We start from the raw sequence: 27,587 nt of genomic DNA, 5'->3' as shown, positions 1-27,587 counted from the left end.
CTTCTTGTAGGGAATGATTGCAACATTTATTGCAATCTCTGAGGCAAATGATGGTGAGGGCCTGACCTCATGGGGTGGTAGTCATGTGAATAGAGAGAAAGGATGGTCCCATCCCATTTTCCCAGTGTTCTTATACAAATTCTACTGGCCAATCATATTAGCCTATTTCCTATTATTCACATAAGATACTGTATCTCTCATCTCCATATTTTTGAACTGTCTGTCATCTATACCTAAAAGGTTCTCCTTCCTTCTGCCCTTTAGAACCCCAGTTTGTCAGCAATTATATAAAGGACTGAAAGGACATTTCCCTGGACGTCTGTCCAACCAATGCAGGTCATTGAAAATCAGGCTTATAGGCCAAATTAGGACATCTGGTCACCTACATGAGACAGTAGATACAAATATGGAACCTTTGAGTTGTTGGGCTGGCATAGATGCCTTCCTAAAGAGACCCATCTCTTGATTTCCCCCAAAAGATATTCTGCTTAAAGGAGATTCCAGACACAGCTATGTTAGGAGAAGAGGTTAGATTTGCGTAACCTCTGACTGGCTATCTCCTAGAAAGTGTTCATGTAATGGACCTCAGAGGAAGATTCCAGGCTGAAATAGAAATGCCTTCTATGATGAGAAGGTGACTCAAAGCCAGACCCTGATAAACTCCTTAACCTGCTCTCTGACTTTGTCACCTCCTCTTGGACCACAACCTCCTTCATGGGACCTTGATCCATGCTATACCACAAAAGCCTGGAGGACAGGATTCCAGGCTTGACCTGAAAATCCCCATCACCCTCAAAGACTTCTTTATCCTTTTTTTTTTTTTTGCAAGGCAAATGGGGTTAAGTGGCTTGCCCAAGGCCACACAGCTAGGTAATTATTAAGTGTCTGAAGTCAGATTTGAACTCAGGTACTCCTGACTCCAAGGTCGGTGCTCTATTCACTGCACCACCTAGCAACCCCTAGACTTCTTTATCCTTAAAGAACCTATCTAACCTCAAGAGACACCATTTTCCCTCAGAGGCCCCATCCCTCTTCATAGAATCTAACCCTCCTCCCAAACCCCACCCTGTCTCAAAGACCCCCTTCACAGACCACATCCCTCTTCACAGAATCCATCCCTCTATCTCAACCCTTCTCAACCTCCTACAAAAAGACCAAAATTGCTGTTGAAGGATCTCATTCACTCACAGACCTCATTCTCCTCACATAGACCCATTCTTTCCCCACCCCCACCATACTATGTCCCCATAGTCCTGTCATTCAAATTGTCTAGGCTGGTTAGTTAAATGTGTTATATTCTAATTTGCATAAATCTGAATTTCATTTCCATTCTGAGCAAAATGCAAAAACCTCAACCCCAGCTCCTCCCTTTTTGTCCTCTAACAGGATAGACCCTTTGCCTCGTAGATATCAATCCCTCCTCTTGGTTTTTCCCCCATCAGTCTTCCAGAGTCCTCAAGGTCAATCTACTTTCTCAAGTGGTTGAGGGGCTACCTAGCAGTGCCACAGAAGAAGGGACCTGTAACTGCAGCCTGCCTTAAGGCACTGAGTAGGGCTAGACAGGGGGGCAGCACCATCTGCTGTACTCTCTCTGCCAGGGAACACAGAGGCTTGGTTCAAAGGAGCCTTCCCTGCCGTGCAGGAAGTCAAGGAACAGATTCAAAAGGAGTCCAGGCAAGGTGGGGAAGCAGCTGGAGCCTTGGGAGGAGGGCACAGGGGTGCCAGCTTCTGTCTCACTTGTAGCCTGAGCTCGTGGGATTGGGATTCCCATAAGTAAAACTAGAAGGGTGTCAGTGTGTGACAAACAAAGAAGGATATCCTTATGTCACAACCACATCTCCCCAAATTCAGACCCCCAATTTACTATTTTTACTTGCTAAGGTGAAAGACAGAGTTGCACAGTGAATAGAGAGTTGACTTCATAGTCTGGAAGACCTAAGTTCAAGTCTGATCTGACCTATACTATAGGATATTGGCCAAGCTATTTAATGTCTTAGTATCCCCAAGGCAATGCTCTCAAATAGTAAAGTTCAGAGAAAGAATCTTTCTGCATTGTTAGGGGAAGTTTCTCCACCCAGCTTCCTGTTCTGGTGAAATCAAAGACCAAACCCAAAGTTAAACACCACAAACTCCCATGCAGTCCCTCTTTCCCTCTGTGCACCCTGGCCCCATATTCTTCCCTCTGATGTTCCTCTAGCCTCTCCCTTTCACCTTGGTGTCCACTTTTCTCCCTCTGCCTCTTCTTGTATCCTGGACTAACTTAAAAAAGACTCAAGGATGGCAGCCAGCCTCTCTGCTTCAGTACCCCATTGACCTCAGCCAATGAGGATAGGGAGGGAATCAGGTTATATAAACTATATACTAAGTGTGGGACACCATGTTGAACACATTTACAAATATCCCATTTGAGCCTCACAATAACCTATCCCCATTTTATATTTGAGGAACCTGAGGCAAACCAAGGTCAATCAAACCATCCAAGCTCACAGATCTCCATCTCTATCATTATTATCAAGTATTTTGTGAGTACCTGCAAGGTATCAGCTACAGATAGATACTAATCAATGTCTCTTGCCCTAGGACTCAACAGCTACTTGCTTGTTTCTGGCTCTTTCTGCCTAAGGAGTTGACTGATAGAAAACCACTGAACCCTTTGTATCACAGTCCCAGCCACCTTCCAGGTAACCATGGCAGTCCCACCACCATCAAATGTGACAGCTTCCAACCCAGCCTCTGGCACCCGGAGGATGCGTCGCATTATTGCAGAAGACCCGGAATGGACCCTGGCCATCGTACCCTCGCTCATTGATCTCTGCTTGCAGCATTTTGTCACCAACTTTGAAAGTAAGTCCCATCCATCCCTACTCACAACAGGAAGAAGTCAAGGGGATTAGTGGTGAGGTTCTTGACTAGTTCAAAGTTCAGTTCAAAGACCGTTTCCCTAGCTTCCCACTCCTGGTCCTAGAATTCTCTCTATCTCTCTGCTTCCTTCATAATCCAGAAGCTAACATATCTTTATTCTCATTTCATAGGAGCCATCATTCCTAGAACTAACCATCAAAAGGTTATACAAAACTTCTTTTAATAGATCTGTAGATGGCTCAGAAGAAATATTTGGCCAATGTGGAATGTTTTCCAATCCCAGGAAAAGCTAAACCATCTCCAAAGATCTCCCAGACTAGAGTCTTTAGAGTTTCCAGTTGGACAAGAGAGTTAGGCCCTATCCACAAGGTGCTTTAGTCTGGTGGGACAGATACTGTCTCTGCCTTTAATCTCAGGTACATGGAAGAGATAAAATTATTTCCATCTCAGGATTCCTGGTGTCATGGGGAGAGAAACAAGACCTTACACATCCACACACTAATGGGAACAAATTAATAAAACATACAGCAAAGTAAATACACAAATATATTCTAGTCTAATCAAGCCATTGTACTATCTGGGCCTTTTGGGCTGGCCTATATTGCCCTGCCTTGTACTCTTGACCAACACTTGCCCTATCTCCTCTGAAATCTGAGTTTCAAAGGAGAAAGGCACAAGGATTATTATTAGACAAGGTGAATGGTGTATGTTAGGAATAGGGGGAAAAATGAATAGTGAAAACAAAGAATGAGTTGGAAGTGATCTAATGAGATGCATTCACAAAGTAAACTGAGGGTCCCCTGAGGTGCCCTGTCACTAACATCTACTACCTCTGTGACCTTAGGGCAGTCACATAACCTCCCTTGGCCTCAGTTTCCTTATTTCTAAAATGAGGGAGATTAGACTAGATGGTTTCTAAGGTCTTTTCTACTGCTTCCAGCTCTACTGGGAATCCCATGATTATGTGATCTTCCATTTGTCATACAATGGAGAGAGTACTGGATTGGAAGTTGAGGAAGTTGGGTTCAAATGCTGCCCCCATGATTCAATATCCTCAGATGTAAAATGAGGGGCCTTGATTTAAGATGACTTCTACAGTCCTTCCTTGATCTAGAACTTATGCTCGAGGGCAATAAGTCTCTCGACAGACCCACGTCTGAAAAAGAAAGCAGGGTAAATCTTCCATGAATATTGGTGCTCAGTTTGGGCCTCTGCATAACCAACCCACTAACACTGGTCCCACATAGGGAGAACCCCAAGTTAATAAAAAAACAATTTGGGGCAGCTAGGTGGCGCAGTAGATAGAGCACCTGTCCTGGAGTCAGGAGTACCTGAGTTCAAATCCGACCTCAGACACTTAATTACCAAGCTGTGTGGCCTTGGGCAAGCCACTTAACCCCATTTGCCTTGCAAAAAAAAAAAAACCAGTTCAAAGCAAACTGGCATCTTCCTGGAAGCCTTCCCTGATGAACTATTTCCCACTCTTCCTTGATAGAAGACTTTTAGCTGAACTGGAATCAGTTAATAAGAACTAGAGTTATGCCTTCTACACTGAGTATATTTCTTCTGCACAGACTCCTGATTTCTACTGGCTTGTTGTGATATTTCTGAATATTCTTTCCCCTGTGAATAAATAAATCCTAGAAGAAAACAAAGGGGAGAGTATGCTCAGATTTGATTAGTGTGTCTGAAATAGAAAGAAAAAAGGAGGAGGAAGAGAAAGAATGATGGGAGATAAAAATTGAGGGAGGAATCCAGGAATTGGATTGAATTGGAAACACTCAGTTGCAGGGTTCAAGTCCCTGAGGCAGGCACTGGCAATGGTTAGAATAATGGGACTCAAGTCAGGATGACCTGAATTCACATCTGACCTTGGATATTTACTAACTGTGAGCTTGGATGGTTTGATTGACCTTGGTTTGCCTCAGGTTCCTCAAATATAAAATGATGATAGGTTATTGTGAGGATCAAATGAGATATTTGTAAATGTGTTCAACATGGTGTCACACAATTAGTAGATAGTTTATATAACTTGATTCCCTCCCTACTCTTCCCAGTCTATCACCAATCACACTGGTCAATTTGCTATTTCCCTATATAAGACATTCCATTTTTGTACAGGCTTTCCCTCCATAATTAGAATGTTTTCTTCTTAAAATCACTAACTCCCACCGAAAAGCTAGATGGCTCAGTGGGTAGAGCACCAGCCCTGGAGGCAGGAGGATCTTAGTTCAAATGTGACTTACCTAGTTGTGTGACCTTGGGCAAATCACTTAACCCCATTGCCTTGTCAAAAAAAATCACTAGCTTCCTTCAAGGCTCAGCCCAGCAGACCCTTCCAAATTTCTACAGTGATATCAGAGTATAGATTTAGTTATAAATTTTGGTAAATAAGACCAATTTGGAAATTTGTTTTGCTTGACTCTGCCTGTGTTACAGTGGTTTTATTTTTCTTTCTTCTTCAATGGAATGAGAAAGGACGTGGGAGTGAGAAAAATTAGATTTTTATTCATTAAAAAATAAAATTTAATTTTAAAATAATTATTCTTCTTGGCAAATAAAGTAGAAACAGATTTTAAAATATTTTTTAAATCACATTTCCTCAGTAGCTAGTGCCTCATGCCAGTCACTTTGTTTTTGCTTCATTTGTCCTTATCTGTGAACATCTAAGAATATAAGTTTTTGTAAGGCAGGAACTTTTATTATTATTGTATCCCCACAGACCATACGGATAGGAAACATATTTATTTATTTATCTATCTATTTATTTATTTAGGTTTTTGCAAGGCAAATGGGGTCAAGTGGCTTTCCCAAGGCCACACAGCTAGGTAATTATTAAGTGTCTGAGACCGGATTTGAACCCAGGTACTCCTGACTCCAAGGCTGGTGCTTTTATCCACTATGCCACTTAGCCACCCCAGGATACATATTTATAAGGTTGGCAAATCACTTTAGGGTATTACACCTCATGTGGTTCTCATAGGCCACTATGCTATTATTATAGCATCATTGTTGTTTTGTTATGTATCATTATCCACATTTTGTAGATGAAGAAACTGAGGCAGACAAGTTAAGTGATTTGTCCAAGTCTGAACAAAGTTCAAGGACTATTCCCTTTAATTTAGGAAAAAAACCAGATATCTTATTGTCATCTTGTTACCTCTTAGACTTCTTGTCTCTTCCTTAAGGATATGATTTCTCTCTTATCACACTCAGTTTGGATCAATGTACAACATGGAAACAAAATAAAGACTGACAGATTGCTTTCAGTGGGGGTGGGGGAGGGAAGTAAGATGGGGGAAATTGTAAAATTCAAATAATATCTTTAATAAAAAAGCCATTTAAAATAAAAAAAAAAAAGGAACACACTCAAAGAAAAAAAAGTGACTTGTCCAAGGCTGTCTACATAACCCATGTCTCTAGGAGTTTAATCAATGCCTGTTGATCCACTGACTCCAGATGGGATGGCCTTTGTCTCCTCTCTGCCTTTCCTCCCCACAGCACACCCCGTACTCACAGAGCTCCAGCCAGAACAGCAGCGAAAGGTGCTGGACCGCCTCTCCCCTGACCTGTCCCTGAAGGTGGTCGCCAACCTCATCTCAGACGAGAGCTACTGGAAGCGCCGCTGCAACCAGCGCTGGTCCGTGGGACACGTGGAGAAGTACGGGAACAACTGGAAACGGATGTTCTTCGAGAGGCACCTCCAGGAGCTCTTGAAAGTTTTCATCCCGGGGACCACGGACCCCAACGTCATCCTGGACTTGATTCCTCTCTGCCAGGACTACGTGGTCAGGCTTCAGGTGGACCAGTTCCTGCCCCCTGTGATGCTGGAGCCGCCGATTCAGGATATGGACCTAACCGACTCAGCCAGTGAGACTGAGCAGGACGACCTGAATATGGACCACTATCAGCTGGGGGATCTGGTGGCCGGGCTCCGCAAGCTGGAAATACTCGATCTGGTGTTCGGAGTCAAGGACTGCGGCATGAACTTTGAGTGGAACCTCTTTCTCTTCACCATCCGAGACTGCCACTCCTTGGCATCCGCGATTAAGACTTGTCTGACCCTCAAGGTGGTGAAGTCCTCTTCCCTTCTCCCCTTTCCTCACACAACCACAGAGTGACCCGGCTGTTTAGGTCAGGAGCACAACGAAGTGGAAAGAAGGGTGGATATAGAATCAGAAGAGCTGGGTTTGAGTCCCGGCTCTGCCATGATCTAGCTGTGACAGGAGGAAAAGTCATTCAGTTCTCGTGGCCTCAAAATGGAAGGATTAGTTTGGATGATCCCTAGAATCTCTTCCAGCCTTAAATCCATGGGCTTATAATGCCTTTGACTTCAGAGATTGTTCTGCCACAACAACACTTGACATATGAGGAGAGATGATTTGACTTCCAGTTGGATTTTACTGTTTTCTCTTCCTTTCTCCTCTTTTCCTCATTCAACCACAAACCTTCCCATTCCTCCTTTCTCTCATCTTTCCATGTGCTAATTGAGATGCAGCAGGTTATAGGGGATAGTGTACTGACTTGGAGTCAGGAAGACCTGAGTTCAAAATTTAACTCAGCTGTGTGATAGGCAAGTCACTCTCTCTGCCTCAGGGTTTTTTTTTGGGGGGGGGATAGATTTGGGGATAAATGGCCTTTAAATCCCTTCCAGTTCATATTCACCTTACTGTCTGAAGCATGATGCCCAGGACATTAACTTTTCTCATCCTCAGTTTCCTCATTTGCAAAATAAGAGTAACTATCCAACCTAATTCAGTATTGTTGTAAGTAAGGGTCAAATGAAAACAAAATATGTGAGGTCCTTTGCAAAATTCACACTCTGTTTGTGTGTGTGTGTGTGTGTGTGTGTGTGTGTGTGTGACTCAGGCATCTAACTCCCTCAGTCCCCCAGCTAAGGGAACTGAGACCAAGACAAGATAACTTAGCCAAGTTGGTACAGGAAGTAAGGACTGGAGGCAGATTTTGAACTCACATCTTCTGCTCTCAGAACCAGAGAATTACCCTGCCTCCTCTTATATAGACTTCCAGACTTTCAGGTCCCCTCCATAATACTGTGAGGTCTCAGTGGAAAATTACAGGGCTTTTTAATGATAAATGATATTTATATCTGCAAAGTATTTTGCAAACATTATCTCATTGGAGTTTCATGGTAACCTTGTGAGTAGGTGCCATAGGCTATTATATATATATATATATATATATATATGTATATATATGTATATATTATATATATGAGTAGGTACAATAAATTTTATTTTATAGAGGAGGAAAGGAAACAGACTAAGAGAGGTTGAGACTTGTTCACGATCACAGAATTAGTAAATGTCTAAAGTGGGATTTGTACTCAAATTTTTCCTATAGCAAACACCCTATCCACTGAGAATACTTTCTTTAAGGAACTAGGGAAATATTTGGGGAGAGGGGCAATTGAGGTTAAGTGACTTGCCCATGGTCACATAGGGTCTGAGGCTGGATTTGAACTCAGGTCCTCTTAACTGCAGGACCAGTGTTCTATTCACCATGTCACCTGACTCTCCAAATGCTAGGGAAATCTTAACAGTTCTGCTCATCATCTATTCCCCAATCCTGTACCACCTCCTGTTCAGAATGATGATGCCCTCTACCTTCAGAGTCCAATTCCAGGAAGTCAGACCATGAGAGGAAATTGCTAAGCTCAGGTCACAGTTTCCCATCCTATCCCATTTCCTCTTAAGAAAAAATAGGACAAGTTCCCACCCAGTTACCTTCAGGAAATGCTTCTGCCTCCTCAGGTCTTCAGACTGACTCGGAGCAAGGTGGATGATGAGAAGGCTCGCATCCTGATTCGAAATCTCTTGGACCACCCATCCCTACTGGAACTAGACCTGTCACACAACAATATTGGAGACCGAGGGGCTCGGGCTGCAGCCAAGCTGATCAACCACAGCAAGCTGAAAATCCTCAACCTGGCCAACAACAAAATCAAAGCTTTAGGGGCCCAGTCACTGGCCCATGCTCTGTCTGTCAACACCAATCTCGTCTCCCTCAACCTTCGCCTCAACTGCATTGAGGATGAGGGTGGGCAGGCCATAGCCCATGCCCTGCAGACCAACTCCACCCTCACCAACCTGCACCTGGGGAGCAATGAGCTTTCTGAGCCCACAGCCACTCTATTCTCCCAGGTGCTGTCTGTCAACACCACTCTGACCTGCATCAATCTCTCCTGCAACCACATTGGTCTGGTGAGTCAGAGGTGGTGGTGGTGGGGGATCTCAGAAACTGGGCAAAGATTCAGTGGTGAGAGAGTATATAGAGATATTCTTGATTTTGATGCCAACCTGATCAGACCTGTATTTGTTAGGTCCCCCAAGAACAATGCCTCTTTAATGCATCCTTCCCCAAAAGTTCCCTATCCTTACTTATCATCTTCTCTTTCTCACCTCCCTTGGCACAGGATGGGGGGAAGCAGCTCTTGGAGGGCATGTCTGAAAACAAGACCCTGATGGAGTTTGACCTGAGGATGTCTGAGATTGGCCAAGAGAGCGAATACCTCATAAGTGGGGCCCTCAATGCTAACCGAGAGGCTGCCCGTCTTCGGACCTTGCAACCAAAGTGCTGTCATGTAACAGTCAGCCATATCATCAATAATGCTGCAGGTTGAGGGAAGGGTGACTGGCATCTGCTGCTCAGTCCCACTTGCCCACTCACTGACTCCTATCCCCTTGCCCATGACCAGCTGCATCCCTAAGATGGTCTTCTAATAAAAACCCCTGTCTTCCTGCTCCCATCTTCAGCTCCCACCCCCTCCCCTAGGCCAGAGTGTTTTATGAGGAGGGGGATGGAAACAGGAGAAAAGAACAGAGGAGAAAATGGTTAAAAGGAGAAGAGGTTTAGCAGGGAAAAGAGAAAGAGGCAAATCTGGTAAGGAATTAGGAAAGGGAATTGAGGTTAAGGACTTGGCTTGGAGCAAAGAGGTGCCCAAGGGACAGGAAAGCTGGGGATACTGAGAAGAAACATTCTCTAAATCCTAGGATACGAGTAGAGGACTCTGGAGGGGAGTTGGAGAATTCAGGAGACAATTATAGGCTGTAAACATTTCCCTTATCTGACCTCCCATTCTTGTCAGCTGCCCTCCAGGCACCTCTCCTTCCTTGCTGCCAACCTAATCAGGGCTGAACCCTGATACCTCACCCCAAACCCTACAGGAGACATGTCTTCCAACCTATACACATACACACAGAGCTGGCTCCTTTGGGGCCTAGTGCTTGGCTGCCATCTGCCATCCCTATCGCAGCCAAGGCCACCTTCCTCTCTCCAGCTCTGTCCTGGTCCTGAGTCAATCCCCTGCTTGAGTCACCTCTCCCAGGCAGTGGGGGAACAAGGCTAGTTGAGGGCTGTGGGAACTACGAATTTATAAATGAAATTACAGTATACTACATGCATATTACATTGTATACTATATTATATATAATATATATTACATATATACTATATTATATAGCATATGTAATGCATATTCTACATTAGTATGCTACATGCATACACACATACATATACATATTTTCCTTCATTTTTTTTCCACATATATTTTCTCTCTCTCTCTCATACTGCTGACAGCAGAGCAGGCTTTAGAAGGGGAAAAAAATGTCTTGGGTAGAGAGGTTTAAGTGACATCCCCTAAAACTTTGTGACCAGCTATATATCCAAATAGGATGTAAATGAAGTATGTGACCCAGGGCAGGGATTTTGGGAGGAAGGAAGGAAGTACCAAGCCGTTGAGGAAAGTCAGTGAGTCATCTGAAAACTTTATTTTTCCACGTTTGGTTTGTACAATCTTTTCACTTGGAAATCCTTAACAGAAAGGCCACAGCGTGATGCACCCAATGGACAGAGCATTGTCCACTTCCCCCCCCCCCCCACAGCCCCTAGCCCTTATCCCCACCACACTGAGTTTTCCAGATGTTCCTTAAGGTGTGTGGCTAGTAAAAATGCCTGCACCTCTCTACCTCTGCTTCCCAGGGTTAACCACCCTGCCTATGCACCCTAGGGTGAGGGAAGGGCTAGAAAACAGGCAAGCTCTCAGTTTCCTGCTTTTCCTGGTGTTTGTCTAATGGAGAAATGACAATCTTCCCCATCCCCTTACCCTGACCCAATCTTGGAAGACCAGAGAAAGGATGAGCTCCCTCCCTAGACAGAAAACCCCAGAGATGTACCAGGCAAATCACCAGGGCAGGGCATTTGGGAGTGGGATGACAAAAGCTGCCTGTCATCCAGTCGATGCCCAGCAGAGCACCAGTGGGGGGGGTGCAAGGGTGAGGCCCACAGCTTGGCGGTGCCCAGCCCATCTGTGTGCCTGTGCTACTCTGAGTTGGATTCCATCTCTGTGCAAGAGTGTGAATGTGTGGGTGTGCATGTGTGTGCGCTGCTAGCAGACTTCCTCATCAGAGGAATGAGAACATTCAGTGGAAGGTTTAATTTTAGAGATTAATTAATTTCACTGGTTTGAATCTCTCCTGCCAGTCAGAGTTACCAAGCAAGAACCAAAGGATTCATGTCTTCAAGTCTGCCTTTGGATATATGTGTGTATGTGTGTGTATGTGTGTGTATGTATGTGTGTGTGTCTGTATGTGACACCCAAGGCAGGGATGGTGAGTACAGGTAAGGAATGAAGGGTCCAAGTCCTGATCCCCTTTACTTGGCTCATGTCCACACAAATGACATTCTGTATCTCCACCGTGACCACTCATGCCCTTTCTGAGGGAAATGGGCTGTAATGGTTGTCTTTCTTCTGAAGGAACTATGTTTTACAAGTTGACAATGGGAGGAGCAACATGACAGGGGAGGGGGTTGGTCATGAAGTGGGGGAGGGTCCCCTGCCTCAACTAGATCTGACTTTAAGAGGGGTGAAGAGATGGCTCAGACCAGTCTACAGACAAGAAGGGGGAGGGGGAGAGGATACAGACTCAGGAAAGCAGCCTGTTGAGTGTGGGTTGTACAATTCCGGGAAAGATGAGAAGAGTTCCTGTAGGAAACTAGTGGACATTCTGGAACCACCTTCCCTCGTTTTAGCATCAACCTCTCAACCTTCCAAGCACACCCACAAGTCCACAATCCCACACCCATCTAATCAGAGCTAGGACCTAACACCTTGAAAAACAACTCAAAAGCAGTGCCTCCCGGATCTGTCCTTCCTCAAACCCCCAAAGAGGAGGGAAGTAGGGACAGAGATGATGTTGCATAGGTGGAGGCCTCGATGAGGGGGCACTGACACTGCTGGACCCAAGGTGGGGGGGGGAGAGGGTGTTAGTTGCCTCTAGGTATCCTCTGGGGGAGACAGGAGAAAGGGGAAGAAAATTCTAGATCAAGACCTACAGTGGCTCATCTCTGGACTGTTTTTGCCTTTCTGCACTAATATTAGCAGAGGTGAGCTTGAGCTGAGGACAATGGGGAAGAAAGGGGAGCACAGAGACATGCAGGCTGAAACAACCAGGGACAGGAAGTGCCGGGGCCCTTTTGCACCAAAGGACCAGGTTAGTGAATAGAGCTTAGGAGCAGCAGGAATGAAAGGCTGCTAAGCCACAGACAGCAGGAGAATAAAATGGGGGCAGGGTTTGTTCCTGCTTTCCTTAAGGGAATCTAGGATACCCAGCAGTGACCCAAGCTCATGGGGCTAGGGCTGCTGGGGGTTGGGGAATAAATACATCCCTAAAAGCTCCAAAACATTGGAATCCAGCATTTCTCCAGTTTAATGTTAAGACAGAGTTGTCAGCTCAGGGCATGTAAAGGAGGAGGGGGCTCAAAGAGAAGCCCACTCTCTCCCCTCTCAATTCTAGTAAAGTTCTCCCCTCCAAATTACACCTCTCCCCTGTCAGCCCAGATCACTTTGTTCTGTCATCTTCCTGGCCAGCATCCTGTGTATCACTGCACCCACACACACAGACTCCTCCTCTAGGGAAGGCACTAATCCCTGGCCTAGGTAGAGAAACTTTTAGGAAAAGAATCCAGTTATCTCCTCTCTTCCTCCTTTGCAATCTCATCCTTCCAGCAACAAGGAAAAGAGATCCAAAGGCAAGTAATATCTTTGTGAAAAGGGTCATCCCTCTGGAAGACGGGACTCCTGGGACCAGAAAGATAAACTGGTTTAAAGGAGGGATAGAGAAGCAGTACGGGGGGGAGGGGGAGAGGCCAGAGTAGGAAGGATCTCAGTATTTTCCGTGGTATTCAAGTAGGGAGAGTTGAGGTCAACGCTAACTCAGGGATCCTCCCCTTCCACCATGCCCCAACCCATATTCTAAATGGGGTGAAGTGGTGGGAAAAGGGAAGCCCTTGGGGCTTCCCCTCCGGTATCTTCCCTTCTCCGCCCAGGTCCCTAGTTGAGGAGGGACCCGCCACCTCCACGGGGTGGGCTCACCCGGAGGGGTGGGGTGGGGGTGCTTCGGTGGGAGATAACAGGGCCCCGGATAACAGTCGTGGGATCTTGTGAAAGGCCGGGCCCCAAGCCGGGCTCCAGGCCGGGCTAGGTGAGGCTGCTGTCCCTTGTGCCCTCGGGAACACAGGATTTGGCAAGGGGCGAGGAGGGGTGGCTTTGGCCTCTCTGGTTCTCTCGAAGTTCTGGGCCGCCCCCTCCCCGCCACGCACGCACACACGCACACACGCACACGCCCCCCCCCCCCCCCGCGCGCTCCGGGGAACGGGGCAGCCGGGGCTCGGTCCGGGTCGGGCTCCGGGCGCGCCCCTGCCCCGCGGCCCCCCGCGGCCCCCCGCGGCCCGCGGTCACAGTGAGGTCTCCACGCAGGGCCGTGGCGGTGCAGCGGCCGGTGGCCGTGGCCCAGGCAGCCCTCCTGCCGGTGCACGATGAGCACGGGGAAGTAGAGCGCGTCGTGGTAGGGCGGCGGCGGCCCGGCCCCGTCCTCGTCGTCCTCGTCCTCGTCCTCGTCGTCGGCGCCCACGCTGGCCTGGCTGGACAGGCGCGTCTGCTCCGTGGGGCAGCTGGCGTCGTTGACGCTCCCGCTGCGGCTCCGCCACAGGCAGCTGCGCCGGGAGCCGTAGAGGCGGCCCAGGGAGAAGCGGCTGCCGGCCCCGGCCGGGCCCCCGGCCCCGGCCGCGCCGCGCGGGCTGGCGCAGATGCTGAGCGCGCTGCGGGAGAAGATGGAGGAGCTGCTGGCGGCGCGCTGGCAGTGCTCGCAGCTGCGGCGCAGCGGGGCGGCCCCGGCCGGGCCCACGCCCCCGTAGCGGCAGGCGGGCGCGTAGCCCCCGCCGCAGCGGGCGCCCAGGCCGGCCAGGTCCATCAGCACGGCCTCGGAGTAGCTGGGCACCAGCTGCTGGTTGGAGCGGATGTGCCACTCCAGCTCCGTGCTGTCCACCGTGTTGACGCGGGGCAGGCGGTGCGGCGGCGGCGGCGGGCCCTCGTCGCCGCTGGGCGTGCCGCCGCCGCCCTCCAGCCCGAAGAGCTTCTCCACGTGGTAGTGGGCGTAGGCCGTGCGGTACTCGCTCAGCACGCGCAGCGGCCAGGACAGGGTCAGCAGCGCCGCCGCCCAGAAGGCCGACTGGCAGGCGTACCAGGGCGGCCGCGCCGGGTCCGGGAAGGCCACCATGTACTCGCGGAAGTCCACGTTCTTGAGGTGCATGCCCTCGCGCGCCTCCATGTAGTCGTCCAGCCCCTCGTTCTCCGCGAAGAAGCGCGCGCGCTGGCACAGGTAGGCGTTCTCCGCCTCCACGCTGGCGAAGCTGAAGCACTTGGTGAAGCGCAGCCGCGTGGCCGGCGCGCCCTCCAGCCCCACCAGCGCCTTGGACACGTCGCGGACGCCGCAGCGCGCGTAGTCGAACTCGGCCTCCGCCACGTGCGTGTTCACGCGCTCGTGGTAGACCTGAGGCCGCGGGGCAGAAGGGAGGAGCCTGAAGCCCGGGCCCGGGAGACCCGCGGCCCCGGCCGCGCCCCGCCCCAGCCTGGCTGTGCCCGCCCGGGCCAAGCCGCCCGGCCCGGGCGCCCCCCACTCTGCCCTAACTCACGCACTACCCACATCGGATATCTCTGACATCGCTCCACCCGCCTCCCAAGGACCGGTGTGGGCCTCGGGAGACCCCGAAACCCAGCGGTCAAGGGCTCGCCACCAGCCGCCCAGCCGGCCTTAGCCTTCCCACCATACTCACGACACAGAAGGGCTCTCCAGGGCCTCAAACTCACTTGCTTCTCTGTCCTGCACCACCGATAGAACTATTTCCCGTCTCTTTTTTTGTTATTTTTGATTTTGTTTTTGCAGGGCCATGGAGGCAAGTACCGTTTCCCATCCTTAGCCCTACCCTTCTTCAATCGCCTCTCCGCTTCCGTCCTCCAGCCTGTACCAAACTCCATCCCAGAAAGACTTCCCCGACCCAACCAGTCTCTACATGGGGAATCCCTTGGGAGTTTAACGGTTCAGAGTTCTTATGCATTTCCTAATTTCTCTGCCTTGAAGAGTGAATAAGTTGGGGGGGTTTTTTGGTGGGTGCATTTTCTCTGCAACTAGATAGTGATCTCTGGGAAGTTGAGGTGTCTGTCTCATCTTTCAAATCATAAGATCCCCGAATGTACTTCGATAAGAACAGAAGCTTCTGAATTGCAGGGCCTGGCTGTCTCCATTAGCCTGGGTAATTTCTAATGTCTTCCCACCGAATTAGGCTTCCTCAGAGGGTAATGACTTTCACTATCACAAAAGTAACTCTCAGAAGGCAGTCCTTTTCCCCATCAAACAGGGAATGTAAGCCCACTGAGGGAACTGTGTCATTTTTGTAGTAGGGCATCTAATTCACTATAGTGATATTTGAACTAGAACTTCTGAGTTTCTACTGGATAGAATCTGTCTTCACCCTAAGATTAGCAGGCTTCTGAAGGTGGAACTCATCAGACTGCAAAGCCTACCTTAGGTGAACAGTAGTATCATTTCCTTTTTTGTAACCCCCCCCCCCCACCAGATATCCTGGTAGGGGAAGTCCTTGGTGGGGAGGGAAGGTTTTCAGTCACCCTGTCACATCTCTCACCTCCATCACCTTCCTGTTCTCTACTCCTCCCCACCCACCACAATAGTGACTTTTCACTCTCTCACATTGTATGGATCTCTTCCCCACCCCCACCCCAGCCTCTGAACCCATGGTCCTTACCTGTGTGGTAGTATAGGCATCCCCATTTCGGTAACGGGTGACCTGTCGGGTGCGGCGGACATAATGGTAGCTGATGGCCTTCCACCAGATGCACGGTGTGGCCTGCTGCATACGACCCACACGTTCCCGGACACTGCCCACATCCACTCGGTACTGCAGCTCATGGCGGGCCTGACAGTGCCAGCATTCCACCAGGTAAACAGCATAAAGCATGAGCAGGAAGGCCAGGGGTATGTAGACATAGCCATTGGAGCAGGGACTGTCATGGTACATGAGGCTGTTGCCCTGGTAGGCGCTGCTAAAGGTGAGACGAGTCACCGTAGTGACATGACACCAGGCCACGGCCCCCAAGCAGCCATACATGAGTAACGACAGCAACAGGCACTTCCAATGTGACTCACGGCAGAGGGACTTGGTGAAAGAGGGCTGTACTGGACGCTGCTGCTCAAGGGGGCAAGAAGAAGAAAGGGAGGGATGGAAATACACAGAAACAACCATCCAAACAAAAACAAAGACAGCAGACAGAAGAAAAACAAAAATCCACCCCCCCCAATAGAGACATGAAGGCAGAAAAAGAAAGATATGAAGAGAAGAGAAAGAGAAACAACAGTAAACAAGCAGGGAAAAAGAAAGAGAAATGAAATAGGAGAAAAGGAAATAGTGAGATGCATAGAGAAAGAGACCAAGAAGCCAGAGACAAAGTCACACACAAAGAAAGAAATCAGAGAAATAGTAGCAAAAATACACACACACACACACACACACACACACACACACACACACACACACCAGCACAGAGAGAGACAAAGGCAAAAAAAAGGACAAAAAATGAAACAGGGAGGAGAAAGGGGAAAAATAGGAGAGAAATAATTAGCAATGCCTTTCTTAGTGTTCTCCCCACTCCAGGTTGGGCACCATGCCCATGCCCTTCCAAGTGCCCCAGACTGAAGAAGGAAAAGATAAGGAAAAGGGAAGGTCCTACTGTTGCATCACATATATACACAGAGCAAATAGTCCAGTCTGTTCTAGAGACCTTTCTAAGGTGTTTTTTCCACTACCACCACACCCCAAATTCTCAGCTCTTGTAGTCAAGTTCTGAGTACAGGGGAGCAGGGAAGGAGACAGTGGAATTATATACTAGTAGGTGATTAAAATAGTAGGCCCCTATAGTTGAACCTCCCCCCCCATATACTTTTATCAATACTGTCTCTTAATATGGAGAAAGAAAGCCTGGGGTTCCAGAAATGAAGGAGTGGAATTGAAGACCCAGAAACTAGGGAACCCAAAAAGAACATTGGGAAGAAGCCAGAGAGGTCTCCAGTGTAGGTGAGATATTCCTTTTCCAGGGGTTTGTCCTGTCTTCCAGTTTGTCCTCCTTGAACTCATGCTGTGCTCCAAGCCTAGAATGGTCCACCTCACCCTTCTGCTATTGAAATTCCTCCCTCCAAGGCCCAACTCCATTCCCACCCCCTGTACTAATAGTTCTTTTCTACATTTTCCTCTACACCCCTCTTCTTCAAGGTTGAAAATGTTCTTTCCTCAGAAAGAAGTTTCTCATTAAAACTCATCTGGGCCTGTCCTTTTCATCAAGTACATAATACAAGGCAAAAATGAAGGATGTTTGCCTCTTTTGCATTATTGTCTGGAAGAGTGATGATTAAACTAAGGTTCATCTTGTGCTTAGGGTCCTTTATCCTTCATTATTAGGTAGATCTTTTTGATGTGTATTATCTCATCTTACTTCTTATTTCTGCTGAGATTCTCCATCATCTGTCTTCCCAGCCTGATCCTAAGGTACTAGTTAAGGTGGAGAGAGAAGAGGAAGAGGGAGTTTTAGAGAGGGTCAGAACAAGAAGGGACATTCTAGGGAAAATAGAAGCCAAGGGGAGTATAGAAGGGGGATGGTGTATAGAAGCGTTCAAAAAGGGTGAGATAAGTTTCGGCAAAATCTGGAATGAGGAAGAATTCATGTCTGGAATTAGAGAAAAGATCTGGACATGAGAAAAGTATGAGTGAGCATGTGTGCATAACTATGTCTCTTTGCCTTTGTATTTAGGTTTTGGGGATCATATATTTTCAGAAGGTTGGATACATGTATTGTGTCTGTGTGCATAATTATACTGGCAAGTGTCTACACTTGGGCTGTGTACAAGTCGATGTGTGTACATCAGGGTATGTATGTGTAAGAATTAACATGCTTGTGTCTGGGAGGGTGAGGGCTGTTGTGGGTGTGTCTGTGTCTGGATATGTTTTGTCTTCTGCAGCTAGCGATGGCAAAGTAAACACTGGAAAGTTTCTTGATCCCTCATTTCTCTTGACCCTAACCTTCGTTGTAGTTTAGCCCTTCCCTCACCCCACCCCACCCCCGCCGGTGGCCTAGCCTAAAACTCTCAAAGACACACAATATTGAGGTTTGGGGGAGAAGCCGTCTCCAGGTGGAAACATTTGGGAGGAAGGCTGCAGCTACCTCGCATACCATGCCAACGACCCCTTCCGTGAGTGAGTTGTAAAAGGAATTTTTTAATCTGCATCTTTTAGGTCCCCCTCCCCTCCAAGCACTGTCCAGAGTAACCTGTTACCTAAGCACCGAGTTCCTCAGCACACAACTAACTCCACTAACAGACTCTTGCCATCTTCCTACCACTGCCCTGGACCCTCGGCCCCTTCCCTTCCTTGAGGGATACACCAACTCCAGGTTAGCCCCCTGTCCCCCGCCCAAAACACACACTCTCCACTCCGCGCTCTCCAACCCCACCACAGAAGCCCCGCCCAGCTGCCCCTCCCCCTCGGTGGGACCCCAGCCCCGCCTCTTGCCTCTGCCCCCTCTTCAACACCACGGACAGCTCCGGAGGGGGAGGGGAAGGGGGCGCGGATGCGCCGGGCTGCGGCGGCCGCCGGCCGGGCGGAGGGGACGCCGGGCGGGGGACAGGGGGCTGGGAGGGCCGCGCTGCGGCGGAACGGGCAGGGGGCCGCCCTCAGGGTCAGCTCGGACCCTAGCAGCCCGCCCCAAGGTCCTGGGACAGAGGAAGGAGGACGGGCGGAGAAGCGGCATTCGGGAGCGAGGTGGAGCCTGCGGGGCGCGGGCGGAGATGGAGGGACCTGGACGCGGTCCCTCGGAGGATGCGAAGGGAGCGTGGGGCCCGGGGACACCGGGATGGGGCTCACCTCCTCTCGGGCGGTGCCCTCCGCCGCCGCCGCCGCCTCCTCCAGGGGCCCGGGGCCGCCACCGCCGCAGCCGCCGCCGCTGCCGCTCTCTCCTGCAGCCGAGCCGGGGGGAGACATGGCGCAGGGTGGGGGGCGCGGAGCTCGGAGCCTCCCTGGGGGCCGCCGGGGACCGGGGGCATCCTGTGCTGGCCTGGAGGGGGAGGGGGCGGGAGGGGGCGGGGCCCTGGCTGCTCCCCACCCCCCGCGGGGGGTGGAGAGGGGGCCGGTGGAGGGCTCCGGGGTCGGAGAGGCCCGGCTGGGGAGGGAAAGGCAAGGGGGGGATGTGGGGTGGGGCGGGGGGAAAGGTCTGGGGGCGCCGGGCTAGGGCAGAGGGGCCGGCACCGGGGGCAAGTGTCACCTTGAGGCCCTCCCGGCGCCGCTCCGCCTCCCTCCCGCTCCCGCCGCCGCCTTTTGTCTGAGCCGGGAGCCCGAGCCAGTGCGCCCCCCCTCTTCCTCCCAGCGCATCTGAGCCCCGCCTCCGCCCCCCCCAACTCCGCCTCCCCCAAAGTCCCACCTAATGGTTACCCCTAGTAAAGAGGGGATGCGACAGAGGGGGGTCCCGAAGCTTCACCCCGCTCTGCACCAGGCAGCCCTGCACACAGTCCCTTCTTTCTCCGGTCCCCTTCTCCCAGCATGAAAGAGCCTTCTTTGCAGCATCCCTTCTCCCCACTGGCCTGGGTCTCCATGAGGATTGTCAGAGGTCGTCCCCCTCCAGTATTCCTAAAAACTCTTGAAGATTGGCATGGATAAGACAGGGAGCTACTAAAAAAAAAAAAGAAAAGAAAAGAAAAAAGTGTGGGGTTGGGGGGGAGGGAATCAGATGTAAAGGAAACTAGGAAGCTAGGAAATCAAGCAACTTCAGGCAAAGAACACGTCCCCTGTACCAGATCCTAATACAGGGGTGTTCAACCCTATATAAACACACCTCATTTCTCTTTCACTTCTGCAGGTTCATAGGTCAAGACCCCAGCGGAGGAAGGTGAACCGAGGAGGAGACAACTCAGTGTCACTTGAGACCCTAGACATGGTGAGGTTATTCTGGCTTCCCAGAAATATGCCTGCCCTTGTAGGGATAGTAGGAACTACCAAGGCAGGGTGTGATATCAGAAGAAGCCCATCTTCACTTTCCTCTTCTCCCCCAATCTCCCTCTCATTCTCCTGGAGATAACTGGGATGTGGTGTGGCAAGTACAGCATTTGGAATGAGAAAATTAAAGAATGAGCAAATTCACTCAGTAACTGACTGCTCTTGGACTAGTCACTTCCCCTTGAAGAAACTCAGTTTCTTCATCTGTAAAATAAGAGGGTTAAAGTAGATGGTCTCTGAGATCCCTCCCAGCTCTTCTTATTCTACTGCCCTCCAAGTTCTTGGGAGAGAGAGAGATAAGGTTTTCACTAAGGCTGCCTTTTAGAATAGGAGACCAAAAGTCCAGGCTTCTGCCCTTAGCCTAGATCAGCCCAATACAAATATAGGGATGATTGTGAGCTAAGGAGAGGGAAGAGAGGGAGGATTGATGCAGAAGGTGGAAGAGAGCAATGTTAGTCCCTTGTTCCAATGCCTTCTTCCCTACTATCTTTTCTTCAGTTCAGGGGGATTCAGGGTCAGAGACATCCTGGGTGCCTGTTCTCTAACTTCTGACTGTGCCTAAAAGACAGGAGAACTCTCCTCTGCTTTTCCCAATTCCTAGCCCCACAGCCTCAGGAAGGAGGAGGAAGGGGTGGTGGGTTCTGGTGAGAGCTGCCTCTAGGGCCTGCTGACCAACTCGTTGTCATGACAACAGGCGTGCTTATGGAGAAGCTAGACGGGGTAGGCGGAGGTATGTATGGAGTGGGGTGAGATTAAGGGGGCTGAAAAACCAGTGAGGGAAGGGAGGGGGGTACAAAGGACTGGGAAAATAGGAGATCTGTGGATGACACTTGGGTAGGAGGCATCAGAGCTTTCCCCTCCAAACTTTGTCTTTGCCAATCTTGTGACTTGAGACAACGGTCTGCTCTCTTTCTCCCTTCTCAGGTGACATCCCCCTTAGCCTGGTTTTCTATAAGAATTCAAGATTCCCAAACTGAGAAGAGAGTGTGTGTGGCTCTATGCTGACCTCATGTGGTCAGATGTGGGGCCACCACAGGGCTCCAATATTTGGATTTTGTCCTCTAGATGCATTCCCTCTGAAGAAGGGTTTGCTCAGACCTGGGTCGCTATGTCTCAGTCAATAGAAGCCAAAGACCTTTGGACAGCTGGAGAAGGCTACTATTCTCCCAACTACAGTGTACATGTATTTGGAGGAGAGGCCAAGGGAGGTGAACAGAGTGTAATAGAATGGGCAGATTGGAATAAAACCCTTGGATTGAAGTCCTAACTCTTCTACTAAATATGTGTGACTAGGCAAATCTCTTAATGTCTCTAAATCTCACTTTTCTCATCTGCAAAAACAGATACAATGATACTTTCAAGTACCTTGATATAGGGAAGAGAAGGTAGATCCTGTAGTCCTAAAAACCTAGGTTTAAATCCTACCTCTGAAACATGGCAACTATTTGACCTTGTGCAAATCATCTATTCTCTCAACAGCCTAAATTGAACATAAATCTGCTTTGAAGGACAGAGTTTCCAAACCTTGAGTTTCCTACACTGATGAAACCACTGGTCCCGAACCTCTCCCCCAATAACTATGTGTATTATCTACCTCCTAAAGTTGTTATGAGCATCAAATGAGATTACTGATTTAAAACTTAGAGGTCATACAGTAAAAACATCCAGTAACGAAATAACAATGTATACAAACAAGCTTAGAAAACCATAACATGCTAACCAAATGAAAAGTATTGATAACAAGAATGTAATTGGGGTAACATATATGTACCCCTGGGCAAGATTTAAAATTATATTTCTCACATGCTACTATCCACCAGAAGCTTTGAACCTTTATGCTAATATGTAACTTGATTTATCACAAAACAAATACCTCCTTACCATAGAGAACAGGATTTTCTGGCATTAAAAAGATGAACATTCATACAAAGTTATCTTCCACTTTTCATTGCCTCCCTCTCCCTACCATTCTCCCAACCTTAATGGAATATGACATCAAGTGGAGGAGACAGATCTTTTCCATTCACCCATAGCTTCCTTTTTCCATGAGGAAACATTATGATGGGGTCTGATCACTATAGCCTTAGTTCACCAACACCAAAATTTATTCATCCATGAGGATCCCCTTCTCATGTTGCATAATTTATCCCTTCCTCTTAACCCCAATTAGAATGATTGTACCTGGGGAGTAATATGAAAGTAATTTATATACCTTCTACATATAGATTTTCTTGATTCCTGAACTATTAATATCTTACCTCTAAAAATGTCTTTATTTTGTTGGTTATATAATATATGTATGACTTCTTTTTTATATATGCTGTCTCCCCAGTAGAATTGTTAGATCTTTGAAGTCAGTGACTGCTGTCTTTGTATCTCCATTACCTAGCAGAATGCCTACCCAATGGTAGGTGCTTAATAAACGTTTGTTGATAGATTTTCCTCTCACTCTTTGTGAAAGAAGGGCTGGGTCAGGGTTGCCTGGAGGAGGCCATTCCTCTAGGGAATAATTTCTAAGGATGATAACAACTTTATGAGGTAGATAATGCACATATTTATTGGGGGAGAGGTTCTGGACCAGTGGTTTCATCAGTGTAGGAAACTCAAGATTTGGAAACTCTATCCTTTCAAGCAGATTTATGTTCAATTTAGGATGTTGAGAGAATAGATGATTTGCACAAAGTCAAAGAGTTGCCATGTTTCAGAGGTAGGATTTAAACCTAGGTTTTTAGGACCACAGGATCTACCTTCTATAAGAAGAAGAAAGGGAAGAAGTTGATTTCCAGGACAAGAGTTATAGACAGTGAATGTTTTTTATCCAGAAAGATCCTAACTCTAGTGAGACTAATCTAAAATTTCCCTAGTTTCAGGGATAAGGAAAGGAGCCTGGGTGCTCAAAGTAAATGAGTAAAATGAGTGTAAAAGAGGCTAAATGCTGAAATAGAACCAAGAACTGAGGACATAAGATAAATACTAGAGTAGGGGAGCCTAGTGGTGGTAATAGGGACTAAGTGATGAGGTGAAAAGCTAGCAATGAAGTCCAAGTTTAGGGATTGGAACTAAATGATAAGAATGGAAGAGAAATATTGGGAATGGAAATTCAGTTCTGGAGAAAGGGCTAAATTGGGGGAGGGTGAAGCAGAGGTATTAGAAAAATTCTGACTCCTGGGGCAAATTCAGTTTGGAGAAGGTTCTGAGGAAACCTCCTGAGAATAGTTGAAGTAATCTGGAGAAAGAGGTTGAAGAAGCTGAGGTGATTAAGGAAGTAGGACTCCAGAGTTTTTGAAGATGAATAAATTGGGGGGGGGCAAAGTCTGAGAGTCACATACTGAACTTCTTAAGGAGGGAGAAAGTAACCTGATGGTCCATGAATGATTCCAACAAAAATCTGGATGGATGAAATGATTTTTAAAGGTTGAGAGAGGGAGAGGCAAGGTCTGAAAATGTACATGGAAAGAGAAGTATAGGGGTGGCTAGGTGGCGCAGTGGATAAAGCACCGGCTCTGGAGTCAGGAGTACCTGGGTTCAAATCCAGTCTCAGACACTTAATAATCACCTAGCTGTGTGGCCTTGGGCAAGCCACTTAACCCCATTTGCCTAGCAAAAAAACCTAAAAAAAAAAGAGAGAGAAGTATGCCAACTTCCCTGTTGTCACTGTGTGTCAGAGTATGTGAGAGATAAAGCAGCCAGTAATAGAGAGAGTGCCAAGAATTGAGATATCTCTAGGAAAAAGACAGGACCTTCTTTATATGCAGAACTGCAAGAATATTGTGTGAAATATTACATCTACTGACAGAAAAGAACAATGTGCTAGTTTGATGAATTGGGGGGATTTTTTAAATCTTTGTTATGAAAAATGACAACTATGGAAAAAGGAAGAAGGTATATGTTCAAAAATGATATAAAAAAGTACCAATGAAAAGGCAATTTGTTAAAAGAGAAAGCTAAGTTTCATTGAGTTCAGAAGATGGGAGAATGTGGGGTATAGGGGGGAAGAAAAGAATCTAGGATCAAATGGAAAGTTTAAAAAACAATAGTGCTGGGACGGCTAGGTGGCTCAGTGGATAGGGCCCTGGAGTCAGGAGTAGCTGAGTTCAAATCCAGCCTCAGACACTTAATAATTACCTAGCTGTGTGGCCTTGAGCAAGTCGTTTAACCCCATTGCCTTGCAAAAACCTTAAACAAACAAACAAACAAACAAACAAATAAATAAATAGTGCTTTCAGGGCCTAAGGATAGCTCAGATTGAGATGAATTAGGATAATGGTATGGGGGAGGTATTTGAGAAAAGAGGTTCTTCAGAGGTAGTAGAAATAAGACAAGTAGGGCCCAGGAGGGAAAATCCTATTACAGTCAGCCTTGGAGGGAAAAGTGTTGCAAATCCATCTTCCTTACCTGCCCTCTTCCAGGACAGCCTTCTCACAAGAACCAGAAAGAGGAAGGAGCTCATGGTCTCTGGATTCACAATGAGAAGGAAGCAGTCAGTACCCCCTCTCTGGACAAGGCTCTGGCTTCTTGACCTAGTGGGGTCTGTCTCAGAACCTCAGCTTCCTTTTCCAACTTCTCTCAGATAAATGGCCTCTTTTTTTTCCCAGGGAAGTAAGAAAGACTTAGACTTTAATTCACAGGTTGCACAGATTACTACTAAAGATTTACAAATTATTACCAAAAAGTTCATTACTGCAAAAACTCATGTTATTAATTCACATATTATTTTTTAAATATTAGGGACAGAAAGGTTGATTTAAATATGACTATGAGCTAAAGGGAGAGAGAGACTAAAGGGCAGGAAACCACTGATTCCTAAACAACCCTAACATCCAAAACCACTATGAAAGATTGAACAGTAAGGAAGCAAGCAGAGGATGAGTAGCAGAGAAGAGCAAAGGGGAATGAGAGGTTCTTTGGGAAGATGACATGTCTCCAGAGTGGGCCAGCTTCATAGGAAGACAAGCCTAAGTAGCCTCTTTAAAGTACATCTCTTCAATTAATACACAAAACAAAGACTGAAACAGAGAGAGAGAGAGAGAGAGAGAGAGACATACAAGCAGGGATGTGTGACCAGGGGAGGCAGAGCCTCCCTGTTTTCACAAAAAGCAAATAAATAAATAGATAGATAAATAGATATTACTATTTGCCCACTGATTTGTGTTATGTATGTAATTTATGTATGATTTCAGGTATTTTCATGTGCAAAAATAGCTGAATTAGTATATTTTAGCCTCAAATACGGGGAAAGTTGTGAGTTGAGGCTGTAGTGAACTGTGCCTCATCTCAAATTGCACAATACCTTATAAACTGAATTAATCATACACAATAAGCATGTGCCTGTTGCTATTTCTCTGTATGTTGACACTTATTAGCTGTGGGACCTTAGGCAAGTCACTTAACCCTGATTGTCTCTCATTCAGGGTCATCCTCAATGTCCTGATTCATTATCTGGCCACTGGATTCAGATGGCTCTGGAGGAGAAAGTGAGGTTGGTAACTTAGCACAGCACCCCCTCATTCCAACTCATGAGCATGTCATTCATCACCTCCTGGATTTCACAGTTTTCTTTGAGAATTAAGGACAAAGAACAATAATAAGAATAGTTATTATTTCTGATCTTGATTGTAACCCACGTGAAAAACCTTGTAAAACAGTATATGTGCCTCACTGAAGGGGGCATAAGTGTACTACTTCTATTAGTTTTATACAATGCAAATTCTGACTTTTAATACTGTTTGGGTCTCCTCAATTATGGGGACACAGGATACAGGCAAGTTTCTGAAAATTAAAAAAAAAGCAAGGAGTTTTTAAGGAGTTTTCATTCTTTTGGAATATAGCTATTACAGGGTTTCCTGGGGGGGGGGGGTGTAAGAAAATCATAATGTATTTATTTATTTTTTCCAACTAAATACAATGGTACTTCTCAAAAATCATTTTTTGCAAGGTTTTAAGCTTTACATTTTTTCTCTCTCCCTCCTCCCCCTGACAGAAACCAATCTAATATAGACTCTGCAAGAATAACTATGCTAAACATAGATGTGTGATATTACAGTTTTTAAAAATAATTTTTATTGACATTTCTTGTTTCTTACATCACTATAATACTACATATATCCTTCCCCTTCCCTAAAAGCAATCACGTAAGACCAAAAAAATGTTATTTTGGTTTTGTTTTGTATTAACTGAAACATTGAGAAAGTCCACAAATAATGTGTAACACCTGTGGCTCTACCACCTCCATGGAGAGGTTTGTTGGGAGTTTCTTACATATCACAGGGGAAAAAAAATGCCGTTAGGAAAATACAAGCAGATACATACATACTCGTGATACTGGGGTAAGAAGTCCCAAGGGAGTAAAGTTGGGGCATCCCCTTTGGACACTATTTCGAGAACTGTTGTCTAAGTTTCCCCCACCTCCAAGTAGACTCTTGTCCCCAAATCTCAAAAACTATCAGACTAGAGGAGGGAAGAGGGGGAGGCAAGAAACAGGAAGAAGTTGGCAAAGGAAAAGCTACAGAGAAGCATTCGAATTTCCCATTCTGGGAAGAGGTTGGTTTGCTTCTTAGGGCAAGATCTTACCTATAGATTCTCCATAAGCATTTAAGTAAATTAATATAGTCTCTGAGAGATCAGGGACTCTGATCTTTGGGTCTTCTCCCATTTCTAAGCCCAGCGCTCTGTTCACAGATTATTAATAAAGTTGTCTAGTGAAAGAATAAAAAGGCTATGTTATATTATGTTGCAATTTTACTATCTCATGCTTTATTTTTCTTCCTTAAGGATATGATTCCTCTCGTCACATTCAACTCAGATCAGTGTATACCACGGAACCAAAGTAAAGACTAACAGAATGCCTTTCGTGGGGGGGGGGGAGCAAGAATGAGGGAAATTTTGTAAAACTCAAAATAAATAAAATCTTTCTTAAAACAAGACTAACAAGAATGCCTTCTGTGGGGGGTGGGGGGAGGGAAGCAAGAATGGGGGGGGGTTGTAAAGTTCAAAATAAATAAAATCTTTCTTAAGGAATGAAAAGGCTGCGGTCCGGGTTCTGGAGTGGATTGAGAAGGGGTTTAGCGCAACACAACCACAAATGCTTCTTTCCAGGGATGAGACACAACCTTTGCTGTAGAAATGACCATTGCTTCTCCACCGAGGGGATCCGGAGCAAGTCCTTAGGTGCAAAATCGCGTTTTTTTCCGGGGTGCCTGGCTGGGGTGCCGTGAAGTCTTCGGATGGAGGAAGCAGGTGCGGAGACAAGAAGGGAAGGCGAGGGCGGGGAGTCCTCGGCCGCGCTTTGTTTGCAGCTCGTCCAGGGCGGGGGACCG

General features: G+C 47.3%; 2 protein-coding genes across 2 annotated transcripts; one reads left to right on the top strand and one right to left on the bottom strand.

Moving 5' to 3' along the window:
- Positions 1-2,674: 2,674 nt before the first annotated feature.
- On the top strand, positions 2,675-12,127 carry DRC5 (dynein regulatory complex subunit 5). The gene is made up of 4 exons (XM_074237069.1): positions 2,675-2,844; positions 6,364-6,932; positions 8,637-9,086; positions 9,299-12,127. Exons 1-4 carry the CDS (start codon positions 2,688-2,690, stop codon positions 9,503-9,505), a joined length of 1,383 nt encoding a protein of 460 aa, XP_074093170.1. The 5' UTR covers positions 2,675-2,687; the 3' UTR covers positions 9,506-12,127.
- A 1,490-nt stretch (positions 12,128-13,617) lies between these two features.
- On the bottom strand, positions 13,618-19,263 carry TMEM151B (transmembrane protein 151B). Its single transcript, XM_074190167.1, is given in 4 exon segments — positions 13,618-13,640; positions 13,643-14,711; positions 15,982-16,422; positions 19,147-19,263. Coding segments are annotated over 4 exon segments (1,650 nt in total).
- Positions 19,264-27,587: the final 8,324 nt, after the last annotated feature.

The sequence above is a fragment of the Macrotis lagotis genome, chromosome 5 (genome assembly GCF_037893015.1).
Source record: "Macrotis lagotis isolate mMagLag1 chromosome 5, bilby.v1.9.chrom.fasta, whole genome shotgun sequence".
Taxonomy (NCBI): Eukaryota; Metazoa; Chordata; class Mammalia; order Peramelemorphia; family Peramelidae; genus Macrotis; species Macrotis lagotis.
Note: the sequence above shows the minus strand (reverse complement) of the source record. Positions and strands in the feature narration are given on the sequence as shown.